This window comes from Photinus pyralis, unplaced genomic scaffold, assembly GCF_008802855.1.
Source record: "Photinus pyralis isolate 1611_PpyrPB1 unplaced genomic scaffold, Ppyr1.3 Ppyr1.4_LG5, whole genome shotgun sequence".
Classification (NCBI taxonomy): domain Eukaryota; kingdom Metazoa; phylum Arthropoda; class Insecta; order Coleoptera; family Lampyridae; genus Photinus; species Photinus pyralis.
This window is the reverse complement of record NW_022170596.1, coordinates 31,630,188-31,657,726: the sequence shown is the minus strand read 5'-3', so window position 1 is coordinate 31,657,726 and position 27,539 is coordinate 31,630,188. Positions and strand designations below refer to the sequence as shown.

At 36.6% G+C, this 27,539-nt stretch overlaps 1 protein-coding gene across 1 annotated transcript in view; it reads right to left on the bottom strand.

Annotated features, from left to right (window-relative positions):
• The window catches only part of LOC116171269 (potassium channel subfamily K member 1-like), a 58,232-nt gene extending 31,738 nt beyond the window's left edge, over positions 1-26,494 (bottom strand). The window contains exon 1 of the mRNA XM_031488007.1: positions 26,305-26,494. Within this exon, the coding sequence (XP_031343867.1) occupies positions 26,305-26,482 (178 nt within the window). The 5' untranslated portion in view covers positions 26,483-26,494. The remainder of the gene's footprint in view (positions 1-26,304) is intronic.
• Positions 26,495-27,539: the final 1,045 nt, after the last annotated feature.

The following is a 27,539-nucleotide window of genomic DNA, read 5'->3' as shown; positions in this document are numbered from 1 at the left end:
AAACTAATACCACAGATTTAGTATATTTAAATCTATGCTAATACTAAGGGCCGGTCATATAATTTTTAAACGACCTTTGTAGGTGCAGATATTACAAACTATGAATACCACTTGGTGTCCTAGTGGGATTCAGATAGTATCGGAGGAAAAGGGGAAAGGAAATATCTTGTTGCACAGATCAGCCATTATAACTATAATGTATCTTTTACCAAATTTCAGATCTTGTGTAAAAGTAGTGAGGAACGGGCGAACGCACCTATTGAAATAAAAGACGAAGGAAGGAGGGTTACATGGGTTACATACATAAAACATACGCTTGTTGGGATCCAATTAGGCTTCTCAATATGGCCGATTTTGACAATTAATTGACATTTACGGTAAAGTGAAATATAATGGTGTAATATAACAAGGTCAAAAGCTATAACAGAAGAAACGAAAATTACATTCTATAGGTGATAACCATGTTATATTTCTTAAAATGGTTTTCTTTCACGAGACTTAACTTCATTCATGTTGCAGGTTGTGAACATTCCTTTGGACAGGGAATGGCGAGATAGATGGATTTCCTTTATAGGAAGTGATGAATCTGTCTGTAGTAAAATGCATGTAATTTCAGTACTATCCGCCAAAAAATGAAGTATATTAAATGTGTACGCCACTGAAACGAACGTCCGCCATATTGAGAAGCCTAATATGATCCTAGTATATGATCTAAGATCCTAGCTAATAATACATAAGCTCCTACCTTAGTGCCGACTCTACAAAGCAGGTTAATACTGAGAATAATGAATAAGCTATACCTACAATAAACGTCGACGGCTGCGTTGGTTACTATTGCGTCAACCAATGGGATACGTGTTACTATGGGCAATTGTTCCAAGAATATCTTATTCTGCGAATAGGTGAAATTGTAAAACCGGCCCTTAGTCTTTTTTTTCAATGAACGCACCGACTTTCCGCATGTGGGAAAGCTGCACCTCTGCTGTAAACATTTCAGCACCAATCAAGAGAAAATTAGAACTTTTCGTTCCGTGGATTTGGGAAGTAGGTAACTCAATATGCACGTGTATGAGAGACAATACACAATGCTCGTTAATTAGAGCCGTTGAATTAGCCATTATTTGTGTGTAGTTGAATTTACATATTATAATTGCACCTGTAAGCATTTCTATTCCAAATATTTCCCAACAAGCTCGTTAAATCATATTGACTTTGAAAAGGTTGTTTAAGCAGATACATTAACGGACTGTTGGGTGGACCGATGCGAAAGTACGACAATAAAATTACAACGTTTATGTAGATCCATCAGAACTTTTAGCTACATGGTGATAGATCACGTTCAATTGGGATTAGCTTGCGACTCGAAGGCGTCAGGACGTATTGACCGTGTCTGTACGTACATTATTTTAGGTTGTGATAAAGATTAGCTCAAGCAAATTAAATACGTAGAGAGAGTTTCTGGAACCGGTGTGAAAAATAATTTACAATTCCGTAATGATTTTATTGTTTTTCAAAGTATCGCATTTGACGTCAATAGACTCATTGTGAAGCACATTGTCCACTTGAAACGAATAGGTACTTTAGAAAGTAGTGCCCTGAGTTCAACAGCTGCATCAGGCGATGAATATTTTTTACCATTTTGAAGTTTGCAAATAAAAAGTGGCTTGTCAGGGGAATACTGGTAACAGGTAATACTTTACCGAGGCGGGTGGGGTAGTGGTTGCGTTTACTGACTGCCATTCGGGAGCTTTTGAGTTCGAAACCCTTTGCCGACTGCTTTGTCTGAGGTTTTATCAGGAGGTTTTCTCACACGTTACACGTACAGTAGCTTCGCATAATCCTAGCAGTAGGTATAGGTTGAAATCTACAAGCTGTTCCATTACCATCTTACACACAGCGCCAACATAAGTGTTAACAACCGATGAACGATCTACATATACGAAATTCGTGATGCGGCGACGCTGGAATTTAACAAACTAACCTAACTGTAAGCACTGCTCTTGGATGGTGGTTCATTCCATATTCGCAAACGCCAAATGAAGTCAGTAGATGCATTATTTCAACGCTAAGTCGCTAACCGGCATATGAAAACATAAAGAAATCATAGCAGGAATATTTTTATCAGAAGGTTCCATTTTTTCACAGAACCTTTTTTCGTTCTAAACAATGCGTATGCCCAACGGATTTACGCAAATAGGAACTATCAACTGTACTGTATTGTCTAAGGTGAGGATAGATAAAGTGATCACTTTAACCGCTAGAGTAGATAAAGTGAAACAGATGAGTGTGCATTTTAATGACTTCTGTCATTCTTATTTTAAATGTCACACGAAATACGATATAAAATTGGAACCAAGGTTAGTATTAACTATTAACCTTGGTTTGGAACATATAACAATGCTGCTTCTATGGAAACGACCGCGACGGAAGAACCTAAGCGTGCAAATTCAGAATTGCCGGAAGCTTTACAATGATTTATTTATATGGCTTCTGCTATAAAATAAAGTTTTGTTTTATACATCACAATAAAGGGAATCTGACCATCTCGGGAAAGTTAATTACCATCTTTCACTCAACGGTTAAAATATCCCTTTATCGTCTTATACAGGAGTTTCATTTCTCTGCGTTTGTTTTCCTTGAAGGTTATTTTCAAATCAAACAGTTTTTCACGTGTAATAAATTCAAATTAATTTCCTGTTTTTTGATACTTCAGTTACCAGTAGTGCTACTGTTGTGATCAACAGATTCACTTTCCACGGTAAGCCTTGAACTGCTCTAATTAGAACATTTTAAACAGACAATACGAACTCACGTTTCTATCGTTCTGATAAGATACGCAATCCGCTAAAGTCAAAACCGCTTATATAACGCAACCAGCGTGTTATGCTGCATCGCTGGTTGCCATCACCAAGTGCGAAAACGAACCCATTATTAGCCAGTTAAAAACAATGGTTGCCTTTAACTACAAGGGCAACACAAAAAACTCAACAAACAGTTCTCCAACCGTACATGATACCACCATGTCTGAAAACAACGAAAACGAAAACACTCCCACAGCAGCCATCTCGTATGTCGCCGCAGCGAAGTCCACCCCAAAACCTAACTTCCCCAAGAAGGAACAAGCAATTCTATTCCACTCTGAAGAATCACTAAAATTATTTGATTACGTAAAGGCTGTTGGTGATATCATCCCAAGAATATTACCTTTGCGTCAAGGATCTCAAATAACAGAATATGTGTATATCTGCACAGTATTGAATATGTGGAACAACTTATCAATAATAACCCCTATATCCGAATACGCGATAAAGAACTCATGATAAGAAGATTAGTGACTCCGGCAAAACGAGTTGTTATTTCTAATACATGTCCATCAATCCCTCATGACCTTATCGAAACAGCTTTAAAGGATCTAGGACTGCAACTCACATCTCCTATATCATTTCTGCGAGCAGGAATACCTGGAGACAAATATAATCATATTCTGTCTTTCAGACGACAAGTATTCATTATTCCTCCCTCTGAAGATTACAAACTACAAACTTCTCTGGTTATTCCATTTGAGAACAACGGACACAGAATATTCCTATCCACGGACAAAATGGAACGCTTCATTTGCAAAAAACTGAACCACATTGCCGCCAACTGTCCCAACGCTCAAACTGGTTCATACAGTCAACCAACAACTTCGCAGTTATCCCAATCACCGTCACGGGATCATGAAATTGCCATTCCCTTGCTGGAAACACCTGTGTCCGGTCAAAAACGAGCATGCCCCAGCTCCTCCGACTCCATTGACCCCTGTACTTCTCCTGTAGTTCAGGTACCTAACATTTCAAACACGAACTCTTCCCTCATGCCTCCCCCAAGCCAAAAGACCTCCACAGAAAGAACAACAAAGCATATCACAAAAAGGGCTAAAAAAGAAACCCTAGCTGGTTCTGTAATATCAGAGGCCACTAGAGAAGTAATCACAGATGCATACAATAAGACTCCAGATGCCTTTACACTTCCGGTTCTCAACTTCTTGGCATTTCTAGAAAACTCTGCTGGCAGCCCTAATCCCCTTGCTGAAGCGCAACAATTTACAGACGCTGTTAGATTTTTACTAGATGATATCTACCGAATTTACCCATTGCTAACTGAGAGATCAATAAAAAACAGATTTACAAGGCTACAAAAAAAGATCAAAAAGGAGCTAGAATCGGAAAATACAGAAATTGAAAGTCTCACTTCCCAATCATCCTGGGATCAATCTGACGATGAATCTTCCTCCTTCGGCTCGCAACTGTCACAAACTAACCTCTAAGCTTCATTTTCACTCTGATTCAGTGGAACTGCGATGGATATTATCCTCGCCTTGAACGAATCAAGCAGCTAATCTCCGACATCAAAACTGATATTGTTTGTCTTCAAGAGACAAACTTCAAGCATCATCACAAACGTTATCTGAAGGGCTTTGAGGGATACCACCATATTCGAACACCATGTGTTAGAGCAAGTGGAGGATCTTCTATTTTTGCCTCTTATAATTTCTACTCAACAAACCTTCCCCCCAGTAAGAAAAAATCTATTGCAAATGCGTTACTGCAACATCACAAATGTTTAAATATAGGAAAATGTTATTGAATACGCATGGAAACCAATTCCATCTGTTTCTGCCTCCGCACTTGACTATGATGATCATGACAAACACGTTTATTGGTTGTTAAACGTACCACGTTTCTTGATTATTACAATTAAAACGTTGCTCCTAGAACTCGTTACATTCACGTTTAAAGAGTGATGTTATAATATTAACATGCGTTAAACGTCACTATAGTGTACACTATGTAAATGTAGCTATCAAAACGTTGTTTAAATATTACAGCAATGTACCAACTTAATGTTTATAAAACCACTCTGTTGTGACGTTACGAAACGTCCATGTTATGTTCCTTTCTTACTGGGCCATAACCACGGACTTAGAAGCAGTAGCGGTCTCAATATGGTGTCCAAACAAAATAACTATTTGTAACATCTACATTCCACCGAATCATATCCTAACTGAAGCTGCTGTGATTGAGGTCATAAACCAGTTACCAGTTCCTTTCGTGATAGTAGGTGATTTCAACGCACACAATACTATGTGGGGCTCTGAAAAAACCTTCGGCAAAGGGAAAATCATTGAAAAAGTACTTAACCGGACCAATGTATGCTTACTGAACACTGGCAGTAGCACTCATTTCAATATCGCTTCTGGACACTCGTCTGCCATTGATCTCAGCTTCTGCGACCCCAGCCTGACCTCTACTCTTAGCTGGAGCACACTAAACTGTCTCTACGACAGTAATCATTTCCCCATCCTAGTTACTGATAATGCAAGTCAACCTTCCGCAAATGTTATAAAGTGGAATTTAAAACATGCGAACTGGACCCGCTTTCAACAATGTGCCGAAAACTACTTATGCCAACTCCAAATGACACATGACGTAGATGAAACCGTTTGTGCGCTCAACAACTGCATAATCCGCGCTGCTGAACAACACATTACGAAGTCGAGTATTTCTCCTACTACCAAGACTGTCCCCTGGTGGAACGAGAGCTGTAAGAGAGCAGTTCAAAATTCGAAGACCGCTCTTAACAAATACCGCAAAAAGAGATCCGAAGCAAATCTAATAAACTTGAAGAAATTCAAAGCAATTGCTAGACGCACACTCAAGCAAAGCAAGAAAGAATCTTGGTACAAGTACGTCTCTACTATCACATGCAGCACACCCACCACTGAAGTCTGGACTAAAATCAAACAAATGAACGCAAAGAATACCAATTCGAAAATTGTTGCCATAACATATAACGACAACCTTGTCAATGACAGCTCTTCAATCGCCGATGTCTTCGGTGACCTCTTTCATCAAAAGGCAGTTAATAAACTCATGAACAAGCTAACACTACCCTTACCTGAAAACTCATCCCCTTCACCCGCTAAAACTAATCTAAATGATGTTGATCTCCTCAACACTCCCTTCTCACTTCCAGAACTACTACATGTTCTTTCCACCTCAAAAAACTCTACTGCAGGACCTGATAATATCCCTTTTGTTTTTCTCAAAAATCTATCACAAAATAGTTTACTAAAACTGTTGGAACTATATAACATAATTTGGGTAACAAAAAAGTTTCCATCAAAATGGCGAGAATCGATCATCATTCCTATAAAAAAGCAAAACGCTCCTGCAGACAACCCCGATTCCTACAGGCCAATCTCCCTGACATGCACCATGTGTAAGCTAATTGAAAAAATGATCAACAAGAGATTACCATGGTTTCTCGAGAAACATCAAATAATCGTCGCGGCTCAGTCGGGGTTCAGAACTCACCGCAGTACACTGGATAACTTAGCCATACTTCAGACACATATCGCTACCGCCTTTCGCAATAACCACGAAATCATTGCCGCTATATTCGATATTGAGAGAGCATTTGACACGTTACCTAGATCTTTGGTCTTGAGAAAACTCAGAGAATGTGGTTTGACCGAAAATATTTTTTCCTTCGTCAATAACTTTTTAACTAACCGCACTTTTAAAGTGTCAGTCAATGGAAAACTGTCTAAGCTATTTACACAAGAAAATGGTGTGCCACAAGGCTCAGTACTGAGTCCAACGCTTTTTAGTCTTGCCGTCAATGACATCTGCTTGAGCCTTGCATCCCCCATAAAATACCTTCTTTATGCGGATGATCTAGTCATATTCTGTCATGGAAAGGACAGCATAACTACAGAGAACCTAATTCAGGACGCAGTGAACCAACTCTCACGGTGGACCTCAAATAACGGGCTTCAATTTTCTGCTGCCAAATCTAAGGTAATGAAGTTCTCCAAAAGACGTATCAAAACCCCCGACCCAGTGATTTTACTTTACAACAAACGCCTCTCCATTGTAAGTCATCACAAAATTTTAGGAATCACTTTCGACTGCAGACTAAACTGGAAATACCACATTCAAAATATCAGAGGAGAGGGCTTAAGTAGACTGAACCTTTTGAAAACACTCGCCCATCATCAGTGGGGGGCCGAAGAAGGCATGTTGATCACAATATATAGGTCACTAATCCGTTCACGCCTAGATTACGGATGCTTCATATACTCCTCAGCGTCAAAAAGTGATCTAAAACAACTAAACATAGTCCACAACACAGCCTTAAGAATATGCCTTGGTGCATTCAGAACCAGCCCTGCTGAAAGCATGTACATTGAGGCTAATGAGCCCCCTCTCTGGCTTAGATGACAACAACTTCTCCTAGCTTACTTTGCCGAAGTATCAGCCAATCCTCAAAATCCACTCTTTCCGATGTTCAATCCTATTCCCCGACTCTCTCATCCATCTCACAACCCAATCCCACTACCTGAAATGCTCCCGCCGCTTCTCGCTAATGTTGACCTTTCTAAAACATTACCCCACCCAGTTGCAATAGACCCTCCATGGAGGAAAACTATTCCTATTATCGACACAACGCTTAGCATACTTCCAAAACTCGAAACACCAAGTGAGATCCTTAAGCAGACATTTACAGAATTAGTTACCAAGAACCGTTACGACAGAGTCCTTTACACTGACGATTCGAAAAGCGAACTTGGCGTCGGTTGTTCAGTTATCAATGGCAATGACATCATTAGGTGCATCTCACTGCCAATCACTACCAGCATCCACACTGGAGAACTATACGGCATCCTAGAAGCCATAAATACGCTAACACCAAGATACACCAAGGTAGCGTTATGTACAGATTCCCTGGCTTCTATACATTCGCTCAAAGATGTATACACCCAAAATCCGCTCGTGCAATCCATTCACGACTCCATCAGACATCTTTCTTTCCAGGGCGTATCCATAACTCTGGTATGGACACGTTCACATGTTGGGATTCCCGGAAATGAGGCAGCAGATCATGCCGCAAAGAAAGCTTCTCTGAACAGGATTCAAAAAAACATCCAACTTTCCACAGACTTAAAAGCGTTCTATAAGAGCCACATACGCAAAACCTGGCAGACGCACTGGAACAGTGTTCACTCAAAACTTCACGAGATCAATCCAACAGTAAAGCCATTTAAAGCTGCCCCCATGTCCAGGAAAAGTAAAATTATCATTCGAAGACTGCGAATCGGACACACAAGATTGACTCACATGCATCTCTTAACCTCCGATCCTCCACCCGTCTGTGAACACTGCAACAATCCTTTTATAATTTCTGGATGGTAGAACACAAGAACATAACAAGGTTTTCTTTATTAGAACTGAACTTATGAACGAACAAATTATACAATGTTATTATGAATGACGTGCGATGCGTAACTGTCTTTTTACATTTTCTTCTCATTCTTAGAGTGCGTACTTTTAAGATACAACAATTCTCGTGCGCTTAATTTGAAACTAGATAACATTTAACAACAATATATAAATTAATGGTCTTATTCTGTAAAAACGAGGTAGGATAGTGTTACTTTTGCATTATGTTAAAAATAACAGTCTGTAAAAACGGGCTTAAGAGAATGTTAAACTTGAAGCAAATTTTGTTATTCTGTAAATGACAATGTTAAGCGTCACATTCATACCATTAGCTCTAAAATGTAATTTTCGATCTAATGAACAGATGACCCATGCGTTTTGGCAGTTGACGTTTTCTTACCGAGTTGTCGCGGTTTTTGATTTTATGTCAGTGAGTGTGTGTTCTCAGTCGAAACTCGTGAAAAATCGCGGCGAAATCAAGTAGAAAAAGGGCTACCAAAACTTCCGAGGAGCAGTTGCTGGAGTATCTGAGATTAATGGAGGAGGATGTGGTGTTCCGTACGAGAACCATGAACCCTACCCTGGAATCCGATGATTACATAGAAGCCAAATGGATCAAACTTGCATCAACTTTAAACTCCTGCAATTCAGGCCCGGAACTATCAGTGAACGAATGGAAAACGGTATAATCCTTATTCTGTCATGAAAGTCACTTTTAACACATTTACGTACTACTATTACAGAGATTCAACAACTACAAAAATACAACCCGGGCCAAGTATCGAAAAAAGAAAGATGACATGAATCGAACGGGAGGGGGGCCTGCAACAGAGCCAAAACTGACCGATCTCGAGGAACGTTTGCTGGATGTATGGGGGCGAGTTGTTCTTACGGGCTCTAAAAAAGTTAAAGTTGCGGAAGGTCTGCAACTGTATACTCCAGAGGAAGAAGTAGAAGTAGATGATGAGATTGTCAACCCAGAAACAGTAATCCAAAATGCTGAAATCGTGATTGATGATCACAACGATCTCATTAACGTACGTGGTTTGGCAGGTGATCTGGATGGTGATGATTCCACAAGTCAAGTGCATGGATAACCTATTGGTCGTTAATCAACATGATGGTAGTGGTTCGAGTCTCTTAACAAAGCCAAAAATGCCTTTTGGGTCGCGAAAAAGGAAGCATTCAAACAGCATGTCGGAACATCGGTCAATAAAAGTAATAGGAGAGGAACTTCTGGCGGCATATAAAAGTGACACGGACCACGCCCTCAAGAAAATGCTCATCGATGAGGAAAAAGTTAAAATTGAGAAGGCAAAACTGCAATTTGAAATTGCGAAGTATAAGTTTGAAAATCCTGGTTTTTCGTTTGAATGTGATTTGTAATTAATTAAGTTTTTTTTATTGCAATTTATTGTAAAGGATATAAATGTCATTTTATCTTATATTCAGCCTGATGTATGCTGCTCTTTCATTTCTTCCTAACCGTAGCAAATTTTCATCATTCAACACGTGTCCGTCTTGATGTTCATGTTCTACATCATCTAATACCATTTCGCCCTCCTGTAATTCCAAATTTGCCCATAATGCAATATTATGAAGCACAGCTGCTGCATATATTATGTACGCAGCCTTTGCGGGGTGGTAGTGAAGAACTCTGTGTTTTAATAATGATCTAAAACGACCTTTCATAATGCCATTAGTTCTCTCGATAACGTTTCTGGTTGATTTATGTAAGTCATTATATCGAGCTTCTGGTGTACCGGCCTGAACGACATTAAAAGGTGTGAAAAGCCATGGCTCCAAAGGATAACCACTATCACCTATCAAACGGTTGTGTCTGTCCCCATTTTGAAACTCGTTTCTGAAATAATTTCTAACGTCTGACGTTCCCCAGATGGCTGAGTCGTGAACTGAGCCTGGGTACCGTGCATCACACGCTAGAATGTTACTACTGGCATCACGTATAAGCATAACATTGATACTGCGAACGCCTTTTCTGTTTATATATACATGAGGTGGGTGATCAGCATCTGTAGCAGGAGGGCTTATTATTTGCACATGGGTACCATCTATGCACACTAAAACACCTCGAAAACCAAAACGTTGATAAAAACCTTTGGTGCTTGCTTTCTCCTGTAACGTTGTAGGAAACTTTATCCAATTTGGCATTAATAGTTCGGTTATCAAGGTGCATACTGTGGAAATAGCTCTACTGATACAGGGCTGACTCATTGCAGTGGTCGATGTTCGTCCAACACCATGTTGGTATGCCCCGTGTCCCAAAAATTGTAGCGCTACCAGCACTTTCAGATATGGCGGAATAGCACTTCTTCTTCTGCTTACATTTAAATTAGGATTCAGGGTATCGATTAGCTCTTTTGCTAATTCTTTGCTGTAGCGAAATGTTTTTACAAATTCGCGATCTGATAACACTTCAAATGGGTTTTGTGTATCTCGTAACCCTCTCCTATATAACCTCATTTGGTTTCTTCTTTCATGTTCCTCTAAAAGAATGTACACAAACATTGGTACCACATTCTGATTATTGTTCATCGTAAGTCGGCTAATTACGAACTTTCAATGAATGAAATGAACTGTTTAGCTCGCGAAAAATAGAATCAAAGCGAAAATGCTAACCAGAATGTCAGTTAGACATTATATAACCTCAAAATATAATCATTACATCCTCTCGCGGGATATAACAGCTAATCTTTGGAGCCTGTTAACAGAACTGTTATTTTGCAGTCATGTTACACCAAATTTTAACGTAATAGAGCGTATTTCTAGTTATAGAATAGCAAAGTCATAACATTCTGTTATTTCAACCGTTAACAGACTGTTAAACCGTAACATTTCCCTACAGAATCACATAGAATTAAATATTAACTATTAAATTATCGAACATAATCTGTTAACCTGAGTGGCTTCCTACGATTTCTTTGACTACGTCTGAGCTGTTCATCTTGAGCTGGAGCTGGAATCATCATTTGATTATTATTTTTTATTTTTTATTATTTCACGTACAGGATTTTCAAATGATACAGACTTCTTGATGTTATCTCCGCAGCTATTAATTTCAGACTTGATTAATTGATTTATGTGGCGTTTGATCATGTAACCATCATCTAACTTTACAATATAGTGCAAATTACCAAGTTTCCTGATTATTATTCCATATTTCCAACTCTTCGTCGGATAGTGTCTTGATTGTACACGATCTCCCACTTTTAATATACGATGTCGTAATGTAGATATATCATTTGACTTTTGAACTGGATTTGGCCGCATTGCATCTAACTTCGTTCGAAATGGTCGATTTAAATAAATTTCAGCTGGACTTTTTCCAGATTTTAGCGGCGTAGCTCGGAATCGAAACATTATTTCACGAATTTTCCAATGCAATGGCATTGGGTCTTTGGCCATCATCTTCAATTTATTCTTCAAAATTTGTACATATCTTTCGGCTAGACCATTCGTTGACGGGTTTCCTGGAGCGATGAAATTTTGTGAAATTCCACTCATTTTGCAGAATTCCGTACTTTTAAAAATTGTTGCGTTGTCGGACACTAATACTTGAGGAAATCCACTTGAAGCAAAAATATCTTATGTAGCAGGTTAATTGTGGCAGTTGATGTTGAATTTTCATTCAAAATACGGACTTCTGGCCACTTTGACTTTGCATCGACTAAAATAAGGAAATGTCTATTTTGAAATGGACCGGCATAATCCATATGTACCCTTTCAAAATTATATCTAGGTTCTTGCCAATGATGTGTTTCGGCTTTTGGAGGCAAATTTCTGTTTTCACTGCATTCTTGACAATTTTTGACGTAATGTTCGATGTCAGAATCTATTTTTGGCCAATAACAATGTCTGCGTGATAAGTTTTTCATTTTTTGAAATTCCCAAGTGTGTGAAATGTAACTCTTTTAAAACGTGTGAACGCAATTTGTTTGGAATGTAAACACGCTGGCCTTTAAATATAATATCTCGATGAACATTGTATTCTGGATTAGCATTTGTCCCCTTCTGTAAATCCTCACATAATTTAAGGAGTTCGTTATCAGTTGATGTAGCTTCTCGAATTGAATCACTATTTAATGTAAAAGTTGAAATTTGATTTATTATTTGATCATTAATAATGTCAGTGTCATCTTCTTCTACCAGAGTATTTCTTGTTAAAGGTAATCTTGATAAACAGTCAACGTTCTGGTGGTTTTTACCCCTTTTATGTTCGACCTTATATTGAAAACCACTGAGAAATGTTGCATAACGGAGCAACCGATTTGATGTAGTAATTGGTATTTTATTATTCTGATGGAAAATTCTTGTTAACGGCTGATTGTCAGTGATAAGCGTGAACGGTTGTCCGACAAAATAATTATAAAATTTTTGAATTGTCCAATAGATAGCTAAAGCTTCACGACCTAACTGGCTATACCCTCTTTCTGTTGCTGTTAATGATCTGGAAATAAATGCAACGGGTCTTTCGACTTTATCTATTATATGTGACAAAACACCTGCAACACCGACAGGACTTGCATCACAAGCGACTATTACTGGCAATTCAGGATTATAGGGTGTAAGAACACGATCACTAGCAATTTCTGCTTTAATTCGAATAAATGCGGATTCGCACTCTGCAGACCAGTAGAATTTAGTATTTAATTGAAGTAATCGTCGAAGCGGATACGTTAGAGTTGAAGCGTTTGGAATAAATCGGGAGTAATAAGTTACTAGTCCAAGAAACTGCTTTACTTCACTGGCATCATGTGGTCTAGTTGCATTTATTACTGATTGAACTTTGTCAGGTGATTTGGAAACAATACCGGCTTTAATCACATAACCCAAATATGTAACTTCTTCTTGAAAAAATGTGCACTTTTTGAAATTTAAATGTAAATCATTTTCTTGTAACCGTTTTAAACACTGTATTACATTATTCTTGCATTCTTCGTAATTTGAACCATAAACTATAATATCATCGAAGTAAGATGAAACTCCTGGCACATTTTCTAAAATACTGTCCAATATGCGATTAAACTCACTAGGCGCTGATTTAATACCAAATGAGAGACGATCTACGATATACGTTCCACGATGTGTAGTTACCGTTTGAATTTTTGAACTCTTTTCATCAACAGGAATATGTAGATATGCTTTAAACAAATCTAGTGTGCAAAAATATTTGGCGTTACGCAATTTATCTATCATTTCAGTTATTTTAGGTATTGGATAATTTAATTGAACTATCTGTGGATTTACTCCAATTTTGTAATCGGCACACAACCGCACTGTAGAGTCTGGCTTCGGAATGATAACTAATGGAGATCCCCAGTCTGATGAGTCTGCTTTTGAAATAATTCCTTGTTCTTCCAGTATGGATAGTTCTTGTTCTACCTTTTCCCGTAATGCGTACGGAACTTCCCGCGCTTTAAAGAATGTCGGTTTTGCGTTATCGCGCATTTTTAGTGAACACTTGAAGTTTTTGACACAACCAATTACTGGCTTAAAAATAGTAGAAAATTGACTTTTAATTTGCTGTAAATCTTTGCTAATCGTTTCTACTGAATAAATGGTTTGATTGTTCACATCATTTACTAAATCTAATTCTTTTAGATTTATATCAAGTTGTCGTATCCATGATCGTCCAAGAAGCGGTACATGATCACCCGGAACAATGTACATCTTTTGTGTACCCACTTTATTTTTATATTGCACATGGACTTCAACTACCCCAATTGGATCAAATATCTCACTTGTATACGACCGGAAACGAACATTTGCGGGTTTAATTTGAACATTTTGAAGAGATAATGATTTGAAAAGACTTTCTGATATTAAGGTGTAGCCTGCACCAGAATCAACTTCGAATCGTTGTTTTACACCTTCTATATATACATTTACAAAATATTTACGGACATCTGGATCTGAATTTTTGAAAATGTCTACTATACAAATATCACTGAAATCACATTTGTAAATATTGTTCACCGAATCTGTCTTTGTCCTTTGATATTGATGAGCTTTAGACTGATTTTTCAATAGTTTAGAAATACATACAGTTGCAACATGACCTTCTTTTTTACAGAATTCACATTTTAACTTATACAGAGCAATACGACATTCGTTAGTTTTATGATTGTCACGTCCACATCTTATACACAAATGATCGATACCCAAATCTTTATAATTGAGTCTGCTTTTTGAACGCGGACGGCTCCTATTATCGCGATTTTCACGACGACTTCTTGATTTTGAACGATCGTCTTGATAAAATTTATTCTGAGGTATTGACTTATTGACTAGATTAATATTTGACGTATTTGAACTGGAACCTACTTGACTTTGACACTGTTTTGACATTTCTGCATTGTCAATTCTAGAAGCTTCTAATCCTAATCCTACATCTATTGCTTTTTGTAATGTTAATGTCTCTTTTTCTTCTGTTAGAATTCGTTCGCGAATGTTTGTGTCACGCAACCCTCGTATAAATTGAGCACGTAGAAAAATATCAGAGATTGACTTACCACAGTCACATTTGAAACTGCAAGTAGAAGCTAGACGTCTTAATTCCGCTATAAAATCTGCGACTGATTCTGTGGCTCCTTGAAAACGACACATAAACCTATGCTGTTGGACCACTACATTTGGCTTAGGACACAAATGGCTTGAAAGTAATTCCACAACTTTGTCATATCCCAATACTGTAACATCTTCGGGTGCCGCCAATGACTTAACCAATTCATAATATCGCGGTCCTATGCAATTTAATAACACTTTTGCACAAACGTGTTTATCACCAAAAACGTTTTTCAACTGGAGAAAATTTTCTAACCTTTGCTTGTAATTTTCGAAACTTTCCTTCTCTGCATCGAAACTGTCAAAGTTACCCACAACATTAACATTATGAACTGGCGGTTGAATAGTTTGACTTGACTGTAAACATTGGGCAAGCATTGCCATCATTTGTTGAAATTGATTAGGATCCATAATTGAAAGAAAATTTGACGTTTACGTACGTGCGTTGAGTATTGGAACTTTTATTTCGAAAACACGGCACTTTTTAACATCGTCAATAAACTTTTAATCCTCGTCGCCACTTTTATAATTTCTGGATGGTAGAACACAAGAACATAACTAGGTTTCTTTATTAGAACCATAGAACAACAAACTTAGAATGGAAACTGTAATGTAATGTCATAGATATATAAATACATAGATACAGCCATACCCCAACATAGTTCAAAAGGACGTACCATCTATTACCATCACTTTCGGCACATTAATTACGTATAGCGCTATCCTTTATAGAGGTACCCTGAGCATGGAAGACAAGATTCGCATTATTTATTATAACTGTCAATCAAATTGTTAGCACAAATCGCACAGAAAATTATCATATTTGAGACTTTACAACATAAATAAACCGCCTTTTTATTTATTTAAATCGCATAGCAGCAAGAAATGTTACATTTAAAATGGAAGATGTTACTTAGAAAGCTGGCAAATGAAGAATTTGAAAAAATTACAGCTGACAACTGGAAGATAGTGTGTGAACATGTGGAAAGTGATTAATTTAAAAGAGAAGTTATATTGGTTGATGTTTCTGAACTTTAAAATAAGTGTTAATAATGACAGTGATTATTCGGATTGTGAACTTTTACAAATGTAATGAATGTTCACTAAATGAGTATTATCACATTGGATATCATTGTTAAGATGTTGTATTTATTTTAAATAAATGTACACGTGTAGCTTACTTACTACAATTAGCACTATAATTTCAAAAAGAAACCCCACCGATTGGACATATGTCGAAAGGTAGGCAAGACGCGTAGCGACCAAAATTTGATATTGCACGCACACACAGTCTATAAATCTCGTTTTCCTAAGAATATTGCACGGATCCTTCTTTGTGATCATGATACAAACGCACTGCATCAACATCATATAGGCCAAAATGATAATTGGAAACGAATTCACTTCCTGTCGCAACGTAATCTCCGTTACCATTACGCCTAAAACCATGCAATTAAAATGTTGAACATAATCTTTACTTACTTACGGTTTTTTTGATATTCTGCAAGCCAGCAATGAATTCACTGCAGCACATCATGCCAAACAAGGTAAACATAGTCCCAAATTTGAATGGCGTAGCTCTATGTAATAAAACTATTTCAGGAATAACAATTATGGACGCGTCTATCATTATGGCAAGCACTAATCTTATTCGTATTCAATTGATAACGCAATAATTACATAATATTTAGTGAAAAAACCGCCCATCATGTTTAGGGCGAATATTTTTAGTTAGATTTGATTTCGCGCGATCGTGAAATGTGTCAACTGTCACATGACTTATGAGACGCGCTAAGTTTGTTTTAAGCGTCCGATTCGCGTACGACATAGTGGTTAATGCAATAAAAAGAGATAGAACATGTTTCTTCTTGGTTAGAAAGTAATGGAGAGATGTACAAATTTCTTTGATATGTTTTTTAAAAACCGAAGTACGTTTGTTAAGGATGGCTGTATCTAGGTATTTATATATCTATGTGTAATGTAAAAATGACGCGCCATCTCGTGTATGTTCTCAGCAGCTTTTGCGTGAATGGCACCAAATTTAAATATTAAAATGTAAGCTACGTCCGCATTATACTGCAGTTCTCCGGATCTGTAACAATAACATTGGATTTGACTAGCTGAAACCTAAAAGGTAAATGAATCCAGCCAGTGAAGTCCAATTTTGTTTGTTAGGGATCCAAATAAATTCAGTTTAATGCGGATGCACCTCACCAGTCAGGCCTTCAAAGAGTACAGGGCACTTGTTTTATAAGTAACAACTCCAATTAATCCAATCAAGGAGTTATATTTAATTTAATATGATTATACAAGATACAAGATCAACTTCATGAAACTCTACTGTATGATGCTCTCGAGATCGTTCTAAAAACAAAATATGTAGCAATTTATTACAATTCAATTAGTGCTACCTGCTAAATATAATGTGCGAACTGCCATACGCTTTAAATCTCTTCGTGTTCCAGGTTCTAAAGCGCAGCCAGAAAAATGACGTTCACAAACCAAAAACTTTTGTGTAAATTTCTTCCACATTATATTCTAAACCAATTCTTAAAAACTTCGGGCTCCATTTTTGGGAAACGTCTTCACAATTTGTCACACAACATTTACGTTCTCGACTTGTATATGCATAATTCATTGTAATAATGAATAGTAATTATACTTAAAGCACAATAAGCCGTCAATCAAAATTCAAAATTCAACTGTCATAATGGCGCACACGCACTAAAGTCACTAGATTTAGTAACTTTAACACGCCCGCTAACTATGCGCCATCTATTGAATGTTCTCCAAACTAATTATATTTGTACTCAGTTGTTCCCGTTTACGTTTCCCTTCTAAGTTTTTTGTTCTGGGATTAGAACTGAACTTCTCAACGAACAAATTATACAATGTTATTATGAATGACGTGCGATGCGTAACTGTCTTTTTACATTTTCTTCTCATTCTTAGGCCGGATGTCCACCGAATCGGGGCGACGAAGATCGGTTCAACTGTAGTCGTATCCAGATTGATCGGGCCGACTAAAATTGGCAATTCATGTCCATAGGAAGATCGCCTTTCGAACAATTTTTATCGGGTTGACAGTTGACATTAAATAAAATGTCAAGTGAAGCAGTTGTCATGCTTTTGCACCACAGGCAAAAGATAATTCACCACCACAGTTATTGGGTTCTTCCGTACATAACTAATAAAAGAAACAGAGGTGCTTTCATTTGTGCCCATGAACTTGCGAATCATGAACACAAATTTAAATGTATGTATCGTATGTCCAAGAGTAGTTTTTTTCCTTTGGCTGACATTGCTCGACCATTAATTTCCAAAAGGGACACCAATTACAGAAGATGTGTGACGGTAGAAAAAAGATTACCAGCACTTTTGATTATTATGACACACGACTGCCGACAAATCGTTCAAGAACGTTGGGTCGGGCGAAAATAGTCGGTTGCGATTTCGATCGGTCCCGACAAAAATCGAGCCTGTGGACAGGCTTCAATAGGAGCACACGCGCGCGATCTTTATCGGGCGATTCAAATCGCACCGATCTTGGTCGTTCCGATGCGGTGGACATCCGGCCCGTACTTTTAAGATACAACAATCCACTGACTATAAAACACATCCTTATCGATTGCGAACATCATGCAAATACTCGACGCTTCCACACACTGAAGAACAGCTTAAATGAAATCCTAAACTCTACCGACCAACTCCACCATGTGACCAAGTTCCTCCAAAGTGTCAATATATATGACAAAATTTAGCGAATAGCTCTTAAGTTCAGTTTAGAAACGTGATTGTTTCTGTGTCAATGACCTTTGATGTTGAGACACATTAATTTTAAATAAAAAAAAAAGCTCCGATATTTTATCCACGTATAGTACTCATGAAAAGATGCCAAAAGGCTTGTCTGAAAGCCGTAATGACATCCAAATCCAATTGACCATGACAAATCTGTCATAATGACACCGTCGTAGATTAGTTTAAAGAAGTGTTTGCATGTTTGTACTTGTACCATCTGTTATTACCACATTTTTTACACACTGTACACTACTCCTATGTATGCTGTGAAGTAAATCATATAAGTAGAAAGTAGGAAGACAATTTATTGTTACAAGTACCTATTGTTTTGCTACTAAAAGCTATACCTACGGATAATGTAACATTAAACAGTAACGGTAACATACCTAGAAATAACTAGAATGGGAAGCGATTTGAAAGTCAGCCAAAAACCCGAGCAATCAGCAATCAATCAAGGTTAGATTAAGATAGTGACAACGTTGTATTTGAGATGGTGCAATTAGTGTACTTATGAGAAGAGCGAGTACTTTTGTGAAACCCAAAGCGCATCACAATATACTATCTATACGAAGGCAGATATAATGGGTTTCATACACTCCATATAATTTAGTATTTGCATGCAGCGTAATAAATTCCGTGATAGTTTAATTCTAAAATAATTAATTTCATACATAATTAATTCCATGGTAGTATAGGGGCAGTTAACTACCTATAAGGTAATTAATTCCGTGTGTGCAATGCCACAATTAATCTCCTATACAATATACCTACCCGTATGCTACGCTTTTATATCTTTCTACGCGTCCCAAAAATCTGCTAGTACATAAACATCGATCTTTCAATATCTAACAACTAAGAGTAAACCCACGTTGGCACGGGCAAGGAAGCACGCTCAAGTCTTACGCTTTCGTGAACCACGATCGTGAGGATGCAAATCAAACCTGTTTGATAATTTACGAATCATTTTGAATAAATTCCGTCGTGAAAAAACAGTCCACCGTTGAAAGTCAAAATGAGTGCCGAGCATCTACGATTGAGCGACCGAGAAACGTGAAAATTCTTGGAATAGGATAAAAACCAACCTGCACTATGGGGTGGGGGAAATCACGGACATTTATGACATTTAGAGCCGGATGCACAAAGGTAGTTTAAACCTCGTAAAATATTAGCCAATCAAGTCCTTTAACCCACAATTTAAAAACTGAAGTTTACATTGTACAACTGGTCCTTAGGGCCGGTTGCACAACGGCAGTTTAAACCTCGCTTGGATTAAGGTCCAAGATTGGTTGAAATTTGACAAAACGTCAAATGAATGTAAATAATATAAAATAGTATGTTGATAAAGCTTAGTCTTTATTTTTTCTTTAGGCCTAAAAAATAGACTAACTTTTATCAACATACTATTTTATATTATTATTCCATAGATCTAAAGTGGATAATTTTCCAAATAATATATGTAATTAAACACACGGCCAGAAATACGACTTAGAATTATAAATTATCATTATATACAGGATGTTTCATTTAAATAAATTATTGTCGACGTCATACCTTCTACTTGAGATTGTAGCACGGTGGTATGACTGGTAGTAAGCAATCAACATGTCCTCAAATTTTTCCAGAACATAAAAATCAGAATTTTCAATGAATTTGATCTTGTTAGTATAAGGCCATTGCATAGGTATTTTGAATAATTTTTTTTATCTTGATTCGCAACAAAAAAGTAAAAATTTTGTGTCGCCATGGCATTATATGTAGCTACATAAATGTGTTAAGGTATTTTTATTTAGTAGCCATTTGTTACGTTTTCCTCAAAAACCGTAGTCTTTGAAGTTCCCGTGTTTCAGAGAGTATAACACTATATCCATTAAAACCTTCAAAGAACTTTACAATAAACAAGTTGTAAATCAGCATATGCATGATTAAAGCGCATTTTTGGTAATGCAGGTCAGTATTTTATTAGCGAAGTTTAAAATTATCGATCTCACGAGTAATTTTGGCTGCGTCAAATAATTAATTTTATTTAATTTCAATTGACGGTACGTACGGTACGTCTTCATTTTGTAAAACAAATCACAAAGTAAATAATAAGTTTTTATACTGGTAGCGCTATCTAACGGTAAAATTATAGCACCTCCGAAAACCATATCGAAATTATTTTCTTCAATTATCGATCTCACAAGTAATCTAACTCAAAATAGACTAGTGCCTGCACATCTACACTATAGCAGAAAGCTTTTAGTGAAAAGTTGAAGTCTCTAGCTATTGTAGTTGTGGAGATCTAACGCGGACAGCCGGCCTGCCAGCAATAACGAATATAATAGCGTATTTTTTTCAAAAATGCGCTAAAAACAGTGTACAGTAAATTATCATTTCCATTTCTATCCTGTATTACCCATTGATCACGTTGTCCTCCGTCACTCCAACGCAAATTTTTAAGAAAAAGTATATATATATATATAATTTCACATTGCATAGTATATATGTACTTACGTCCGTTCAAAATATTGAACTTTTATCTAATGTAAATTTGCAAATTCAGAATAGTATTTTAATTTCTGCCTGATATTGGCAATTTGTTGTTTTTCAAAAGCGGCGACTCTCACGTTATAATTAGGACAATAAATTACAATTAATTTCAGAATACCTAACAATGTACCAACGAATTTTGATCATTTTGAATGAGAGAGAATAAATTAGTGTAGTTGGGGTAAATAGATTGGTAAGTAAATGCCTCGGTAAATGCCATATTCAATGTACAATAGAATAACTGGATAAATAGGTAAAAATAACCTTAAGTGAGTAGGTCTACAACAATAATTCCCCTGCTTGTTAAAATTAAAACAATCACAAAAAATTTTATTTCAATGCAGATACGTTTTCCACTGGGACCTATATGAATTTGTATCTGTAAATACGAGGGACTATATAATATATACCTCTAAAATGTACAATGAGCACAATAAATTTATCGTTAATACCACAAAAAGATCTCTGAAATTGTATTTATGTGAAATATTTACTAGGCTTTCCTTTTCATCGCGACCGAATAAAGGCAGAGAAGGATCTTAACTGCTTTATGTACTTACCCTGGAATTGCTCACATTTCAAAGGCTTACGTTTAACGCTTTTTATTTCAAATTTCGTTTATAAATACACGACCCCTTCTTACTACCTATTTCCAATAGATCCATTTTAAACAACATTTACAAAATCTACCTTCTGTTCACCTTTGAAAACACGTCCCTACTAATTAAGTCGCTCCTGGTGCACGAGAGCTTTGTTTCTATTCATTTGCGAGTCAAGTATTTGTTTCGCACGAATAATTTTCCACAAAATATAAAGGGAACCACCTTTTTCCCGATTCGCTTCGGAAAGTATCTTGTAATTTCGTTCCACCTTTAAGGGATCTAGTTTATTTACATTCAAAATTTTCATCGCTTCTTGTGTTGATAAACCTATTACGTTGCTTTCATTTTTTTGAACTCCATATCGGATTCTGGCCGCCTCTCTACTTAATTCGATTTCTTCGGCAATTGATTGCTTTACTGACGTGAATAGTATCTTGACGCCCACGTATATGACCCGAGTTAAACTTTTTATTAGACCAATTATCATAGTATTAAACGGATACGAGTGGTTTTTTGTATTAAAACTGAGAATTTTGAGCCGTTTTTGACAGCTTGTGTGACGGAAAATAGTTGGTCTTTAATCACAGTTGTTTACCATAATTAAACATTATTATTTGACTCCGTATAGTCTTTACACTGAACTGAATACATACTTTCTGTTAGCATTGAATAATATTCAGATTCTTTAGTACAATGCTATGTATTTTTTATCGTAACATAACGAAGTCGCGGTAACGCTTATACTTTTATACTTTTATCAAAATTACAAATCACAATCGGTAGTTCGTTTTGAATTGAGAGCCCTGTAGAATGTTTCCATGGTAGATATGTGCAAAGTTTGAACCAAATCAGTCCAAGCGTTTGACAGTTATCGTGTTCACGGACAGACGGACACCATCGACTCCCCTATAAAGCTTGCATCGCTTTGCTCTGTCGCTTAATAATTATTTACTTAGTTCATATGGCCGCTGATACCGGACTGAAATGAAATGCGCTTTGAAATTTAAGATTACACCGCTTTTTACTTGTTAACGAAAATAAGATTAAATGAGTTAGAAAAATGCGTCGTTGAATATAGTTGGAACTTGGTCACTGATGCGAAACTGATGGGCAGAGCAATTAACCATTAACGGAAAAGTTTCAAGTGCAACAAATCAACTTTTCAAGGCTGGATGGAATGAAAGTAACTTTCTATAATTGCGTAAAGTGTTAGAAACTTTAAGAAAAGACAAGGAATTAAATCTAGAAAGTCAAGAAGTGCCAAATGAAAAAATTAATCCCAGTATATGCTCGCTCCATTAAAAGTTGTCAAGACTTTGTAAGTTTCGTTTCTTACATGATTTTTGTAATAAAGTAATCAAAACTCTTACACTGCAAATGGATGTTAATAAAATGGAAAAAGATTTTAATCAATTTTTTCCTGTCGTATTTTCAGGAACACTTCAAATGCTGGAATGTTTAATTTACGCTTATTCAAAGTACCTATTAGTTATTTACATAATAAGTCATGAAAGTAGTCGTTTACATGACGCGGAGGCTTATTGAAAAGTACGAGGTCGCGCAGCGTCCGAGTACCTCTTTAATGCCTCCAAGTCAGGTGGACTCACTTTCATAACATATTATGTATAAAATTTTACCTGAAACCGCAACATGTAGATAAGATAAGTTTTCCAAATTAAATTATTCATATGTGTGAAATTTTGATACCTAATCAGGCATGCTAAAATCACTTTATTTAATTGTTTCCATAGAGATTTCAAAATAATTAAAACAATCAGTGTCATTTTTAAAGCAGTTTGCAGTTTATGCTTTGTACTTTTCAACTATACAGTCTTTATAACTAGGTACAAAAGCAGGTATCAGTCGTGAAGAAGATGACCTACGCGAGACGTTGTTATAATGTAGCCGAAGCTACAGCCGCCGTAGTGCAATATTCGCTCCCCACAAAGTCAAGAAAGAGGTACGAAAAGGCGTACAAACCTTTTAATGACTGGTGCAAAACTAAAGGTATAATTACTTCCACACATATTCCATTAATTGCTGTAATTAAAAAACCATTATCCTTTGTGTAGTTCTCATTATTATTTTGCACGTACTAGGACTGTAATGGGAATCAGGCAAAAATATTACAGTACTAGTCAGGTAAGATCAACTTTCTAATGTCAAAATAACCCTGAAATTTAGATTTTCTTGACGGTTTCAGGTAAACTTTTTTATTGAATCAGCACACCTGACACCTGTCAAAGTGCTAGTAGGAAATCACTTTGCCTACCCAACCACTTTAACAACACCAGGGGTCATGCATTATTTACAGAAACGCTATTGGAAAACTAACTGCACAAGTCGGTTGTTGTAATTAATAATATTTTCGCGAATAAATATTGTGTCCTTACCAGAGCTGAGTCGAGCGTTCTAAAAAACCGCTCGCGAGCATCGGGTTGTTTTGCAAAGCGAAACCGCTTGTGAGTTTGGAGCACTCCTAAAAGTGATTGATGCAAAAATTATGCAACTCCACGTAATCCGCGTCCGCACAAAATGTGTGTTACCACCTACCCCGGTCACATGTTTGTAAACGACGGACGCGTCCGCGTGCATGCGAAAATTAACCCTTCTCCCAAAACTAATTCGGAACGCGAACTCAGTTTAATCACGGTTGAATGTATGCCATAATGGTCTGGTGGTAAAGATACTCGGTTTGCAACCGTGTGCCTCGGGTTCGATTCTTTGCATTAACATTTTTTTATTTTTAATTTATAAAAATGCGTTCCCAATTCAGCGCAGTTGGACATTAGGTTTTTCGTAGGTTTAAGATGGTCTTCTCAAATATCTTTGAAACGCAAAGCTGCGGAGTTTTCCGAAGGGATAACGTGCCGGCTAATTCCGAATATCCACTCCAGCCTCCACTATGTATTCATGTTTAAGGAGCTTTATTTTCATAATTTCCTGTGGCACACTAAATATAAAAAAAGTTAGTATCAAAGACTTGTTGGTATGTACTCAATAAATGCAACTACTGGAATTGTGCACCCAAAAACACTATGACAATTTAGGTAAATACAATATGCTTCAAAATTTCAAGAGTGACAGATAGCCGCATAATATATAAATCAATAAGGTCTCTTTGTAAATATATTAAACCAGTATGTATCCGTGTTAACTTCTATACACTCATTGTGGCCACGCTAATTAAGTTATTGTGATAGTCGTTTATTGTATAGGTACTCATATAAACACGATCCCTACAAATGATCCTAGTAATAGTCGTAAAGAGCTCTCCACTTAGAAGCTAAAGGGTTTATGGTATTAACTACCTTTCCCAAATACGTATCTTTAACATGCACTTAAGAGGGTTCCATTTGTCTAAATAGGGTTATCACGTGTTAATTTTAAGCTGTACAAATTCAACTAAAAGCTTTTCTGCTACCCCTAATATTATTTTACTGTTTGTTGATAATTTTCATGTTTATCCTTATTCGGGTAAAACCGAAAGCTGTATACCTAAAAGTGAAATATTTTAGCTCAGAAGGGGTCGTTAAATAACCACACTTTAGAAATATGTTACGCTACCGATGTAGGTACGTAATAAAAAATACGCATTGAATGAAATAACACCCAGTGCCCATCTCACCCTTATAAAAGTTTCACATTCGAAGAAGTATATTAGTAGAGTAGCATAAGTTTGTGTATGTACGTGAAGTTATGAAGTAAAAAAAGTTAACGGATTTGGCTGAGTTTTTAGAATTTTGGTTCAAGTTGTAACGGGGTTTCCCCATAGCTACAGAAATTTAAAGAAATATACCGGGTGAATATTATAAAACCGAACATAGGCAATTACCATAGGAAAAAGTTTTTTTGCAGATCGTTGCTCGCCATATTAACTTGGAGATTGTATGATGACACAAATCGAATGAAGATATTTTTTCTCATATAATGATTTACGAATTAGTTAATTTTCATTTGCCATTCTCATTATTTTATCAACAATTCGGCAATTAACCCAATTAGCAAAATCATGTTAAGCCATGACTGGTAGGGGAAATAGCGATATCAGCGGGAAATACGGGCATACCGGTCACACTGATTTTTCATGAAATTAGCTCTGAATATCAAAGATGGCAACGCTACATTACTGTATGAGTTGAAATTTACGGTGCCAGATGTCGCTAGTCTAGATCGAAAACGAAATTGTAAGTTAACTGTTACCTATTATTTTTGCCAGCAATAAAACATGGTACGCTCTATATTATTTAGTTGTTGTTGCTTATCCTTTGTTGTAGCTTAATCAATTTTTAGTAATTTTATGCGAAAACCCGAGATCAATTTTTTTTTCAATCGAAACATGTCGGAAAGTGCCGGTCAATTCAAAAGGATACATAGAGAAATTATACGTATGGATTCTCTCAAACGCATTTGCGTTTGCCTTATAGTACAAATTACTTTTTTTAATTAACAATAACATGTAATTATTTACCAATAACCTTAGTAACAGTCAATAATTACTCGATTAAAATGCAAGATATTACCTTCAACACATTGGTGGTTACTCAGAAATGAAGCTCGTTCAGCCCGCAATTTTTGTATCAGTCCCAACTCTTCCGGGGTTTCGATTGCCGAAAATACCAAAGCACCGAGTATCAAAAAGATTATGTATCCTAGGCCATATAAAACTAATCGTCCAGCTCCTTTGTTGAAAAATCCCATTATTAAGACCACCGCCTGGAAAACAAATATAAATGTAGATAAATGGATTCTTTCTTTTAGAATAGTGAAATATAATTTAAGAAATAAAGACCGTGTAACTTATGAGCATCTAACGCCATAAAATACTTTATAAGTTCAAGCAAAGTTTAAGTTCTATTTTGTGATTTTACATCAAATATTAAAGCCTAGGTAACACCAACTTTCCCCTTTCAAAGAGAACATCATAATTTTTGTGACAATTTGTCATTACGTTTATCATCTTGCGTGCTGTGAATAGATAAGATCCATTTTTAGAAAAGGTACTAAATCGCAGGACATTAAATTTGAAAAAACAATTGCAAGTGATTGATGCTGACAATAAGGGTGAAAATAAATTCTCCTAAAATTTCTCTGCATACACGAGTGTTTAAAATACAGTGAATGTAGATGTTAACAAACAAACCATAACAAATCTCATCAAAACAACTTATTTGATATGACTGCTGAAAAATAATGTCCAATAGAGGATTGCCAAGGGTTGCTTTACAGTGAAGGAAAGGAAAGAGAGAGAGAAAGTCTCAGACATTCAGAATCGAATTAAAATGATATTTTTGTCCTTTTCGATTTTAAGAACAAAAATTTCATTCGGTAGTATTTATACTATACGGACACTGAAAAACATTGAAATCTGATCATTTTTAAAGAACCCAGCTATAAAATAAAGACACTGCATGCCTGCCGTTGAAGAATTGTGAATAAAATGTTCCGAATGTTTGTTTTAAAGACATTCAATCATACAAGGAATACATAATTTTAAAAATGGACCATCTCTATCTCTCGGAGTGTGATCATTTGTAATAACATTCTAAAGTAAATCAACATCGTTCTAAAAGAACATTAAAAGTTAAGACGAGGGTATCGACATTCCTTGAAACGTTTCCTTTTCAATAACCACAGTCCGCTAGTTTCATATCAGATATTTGATTGATACTACCACAGATGTACACTCCTACCGACTGATCTCTAGGGATCGTATCCCGCCAGATCTTTACAAATTTCAACTGAACTTGCAACTTCC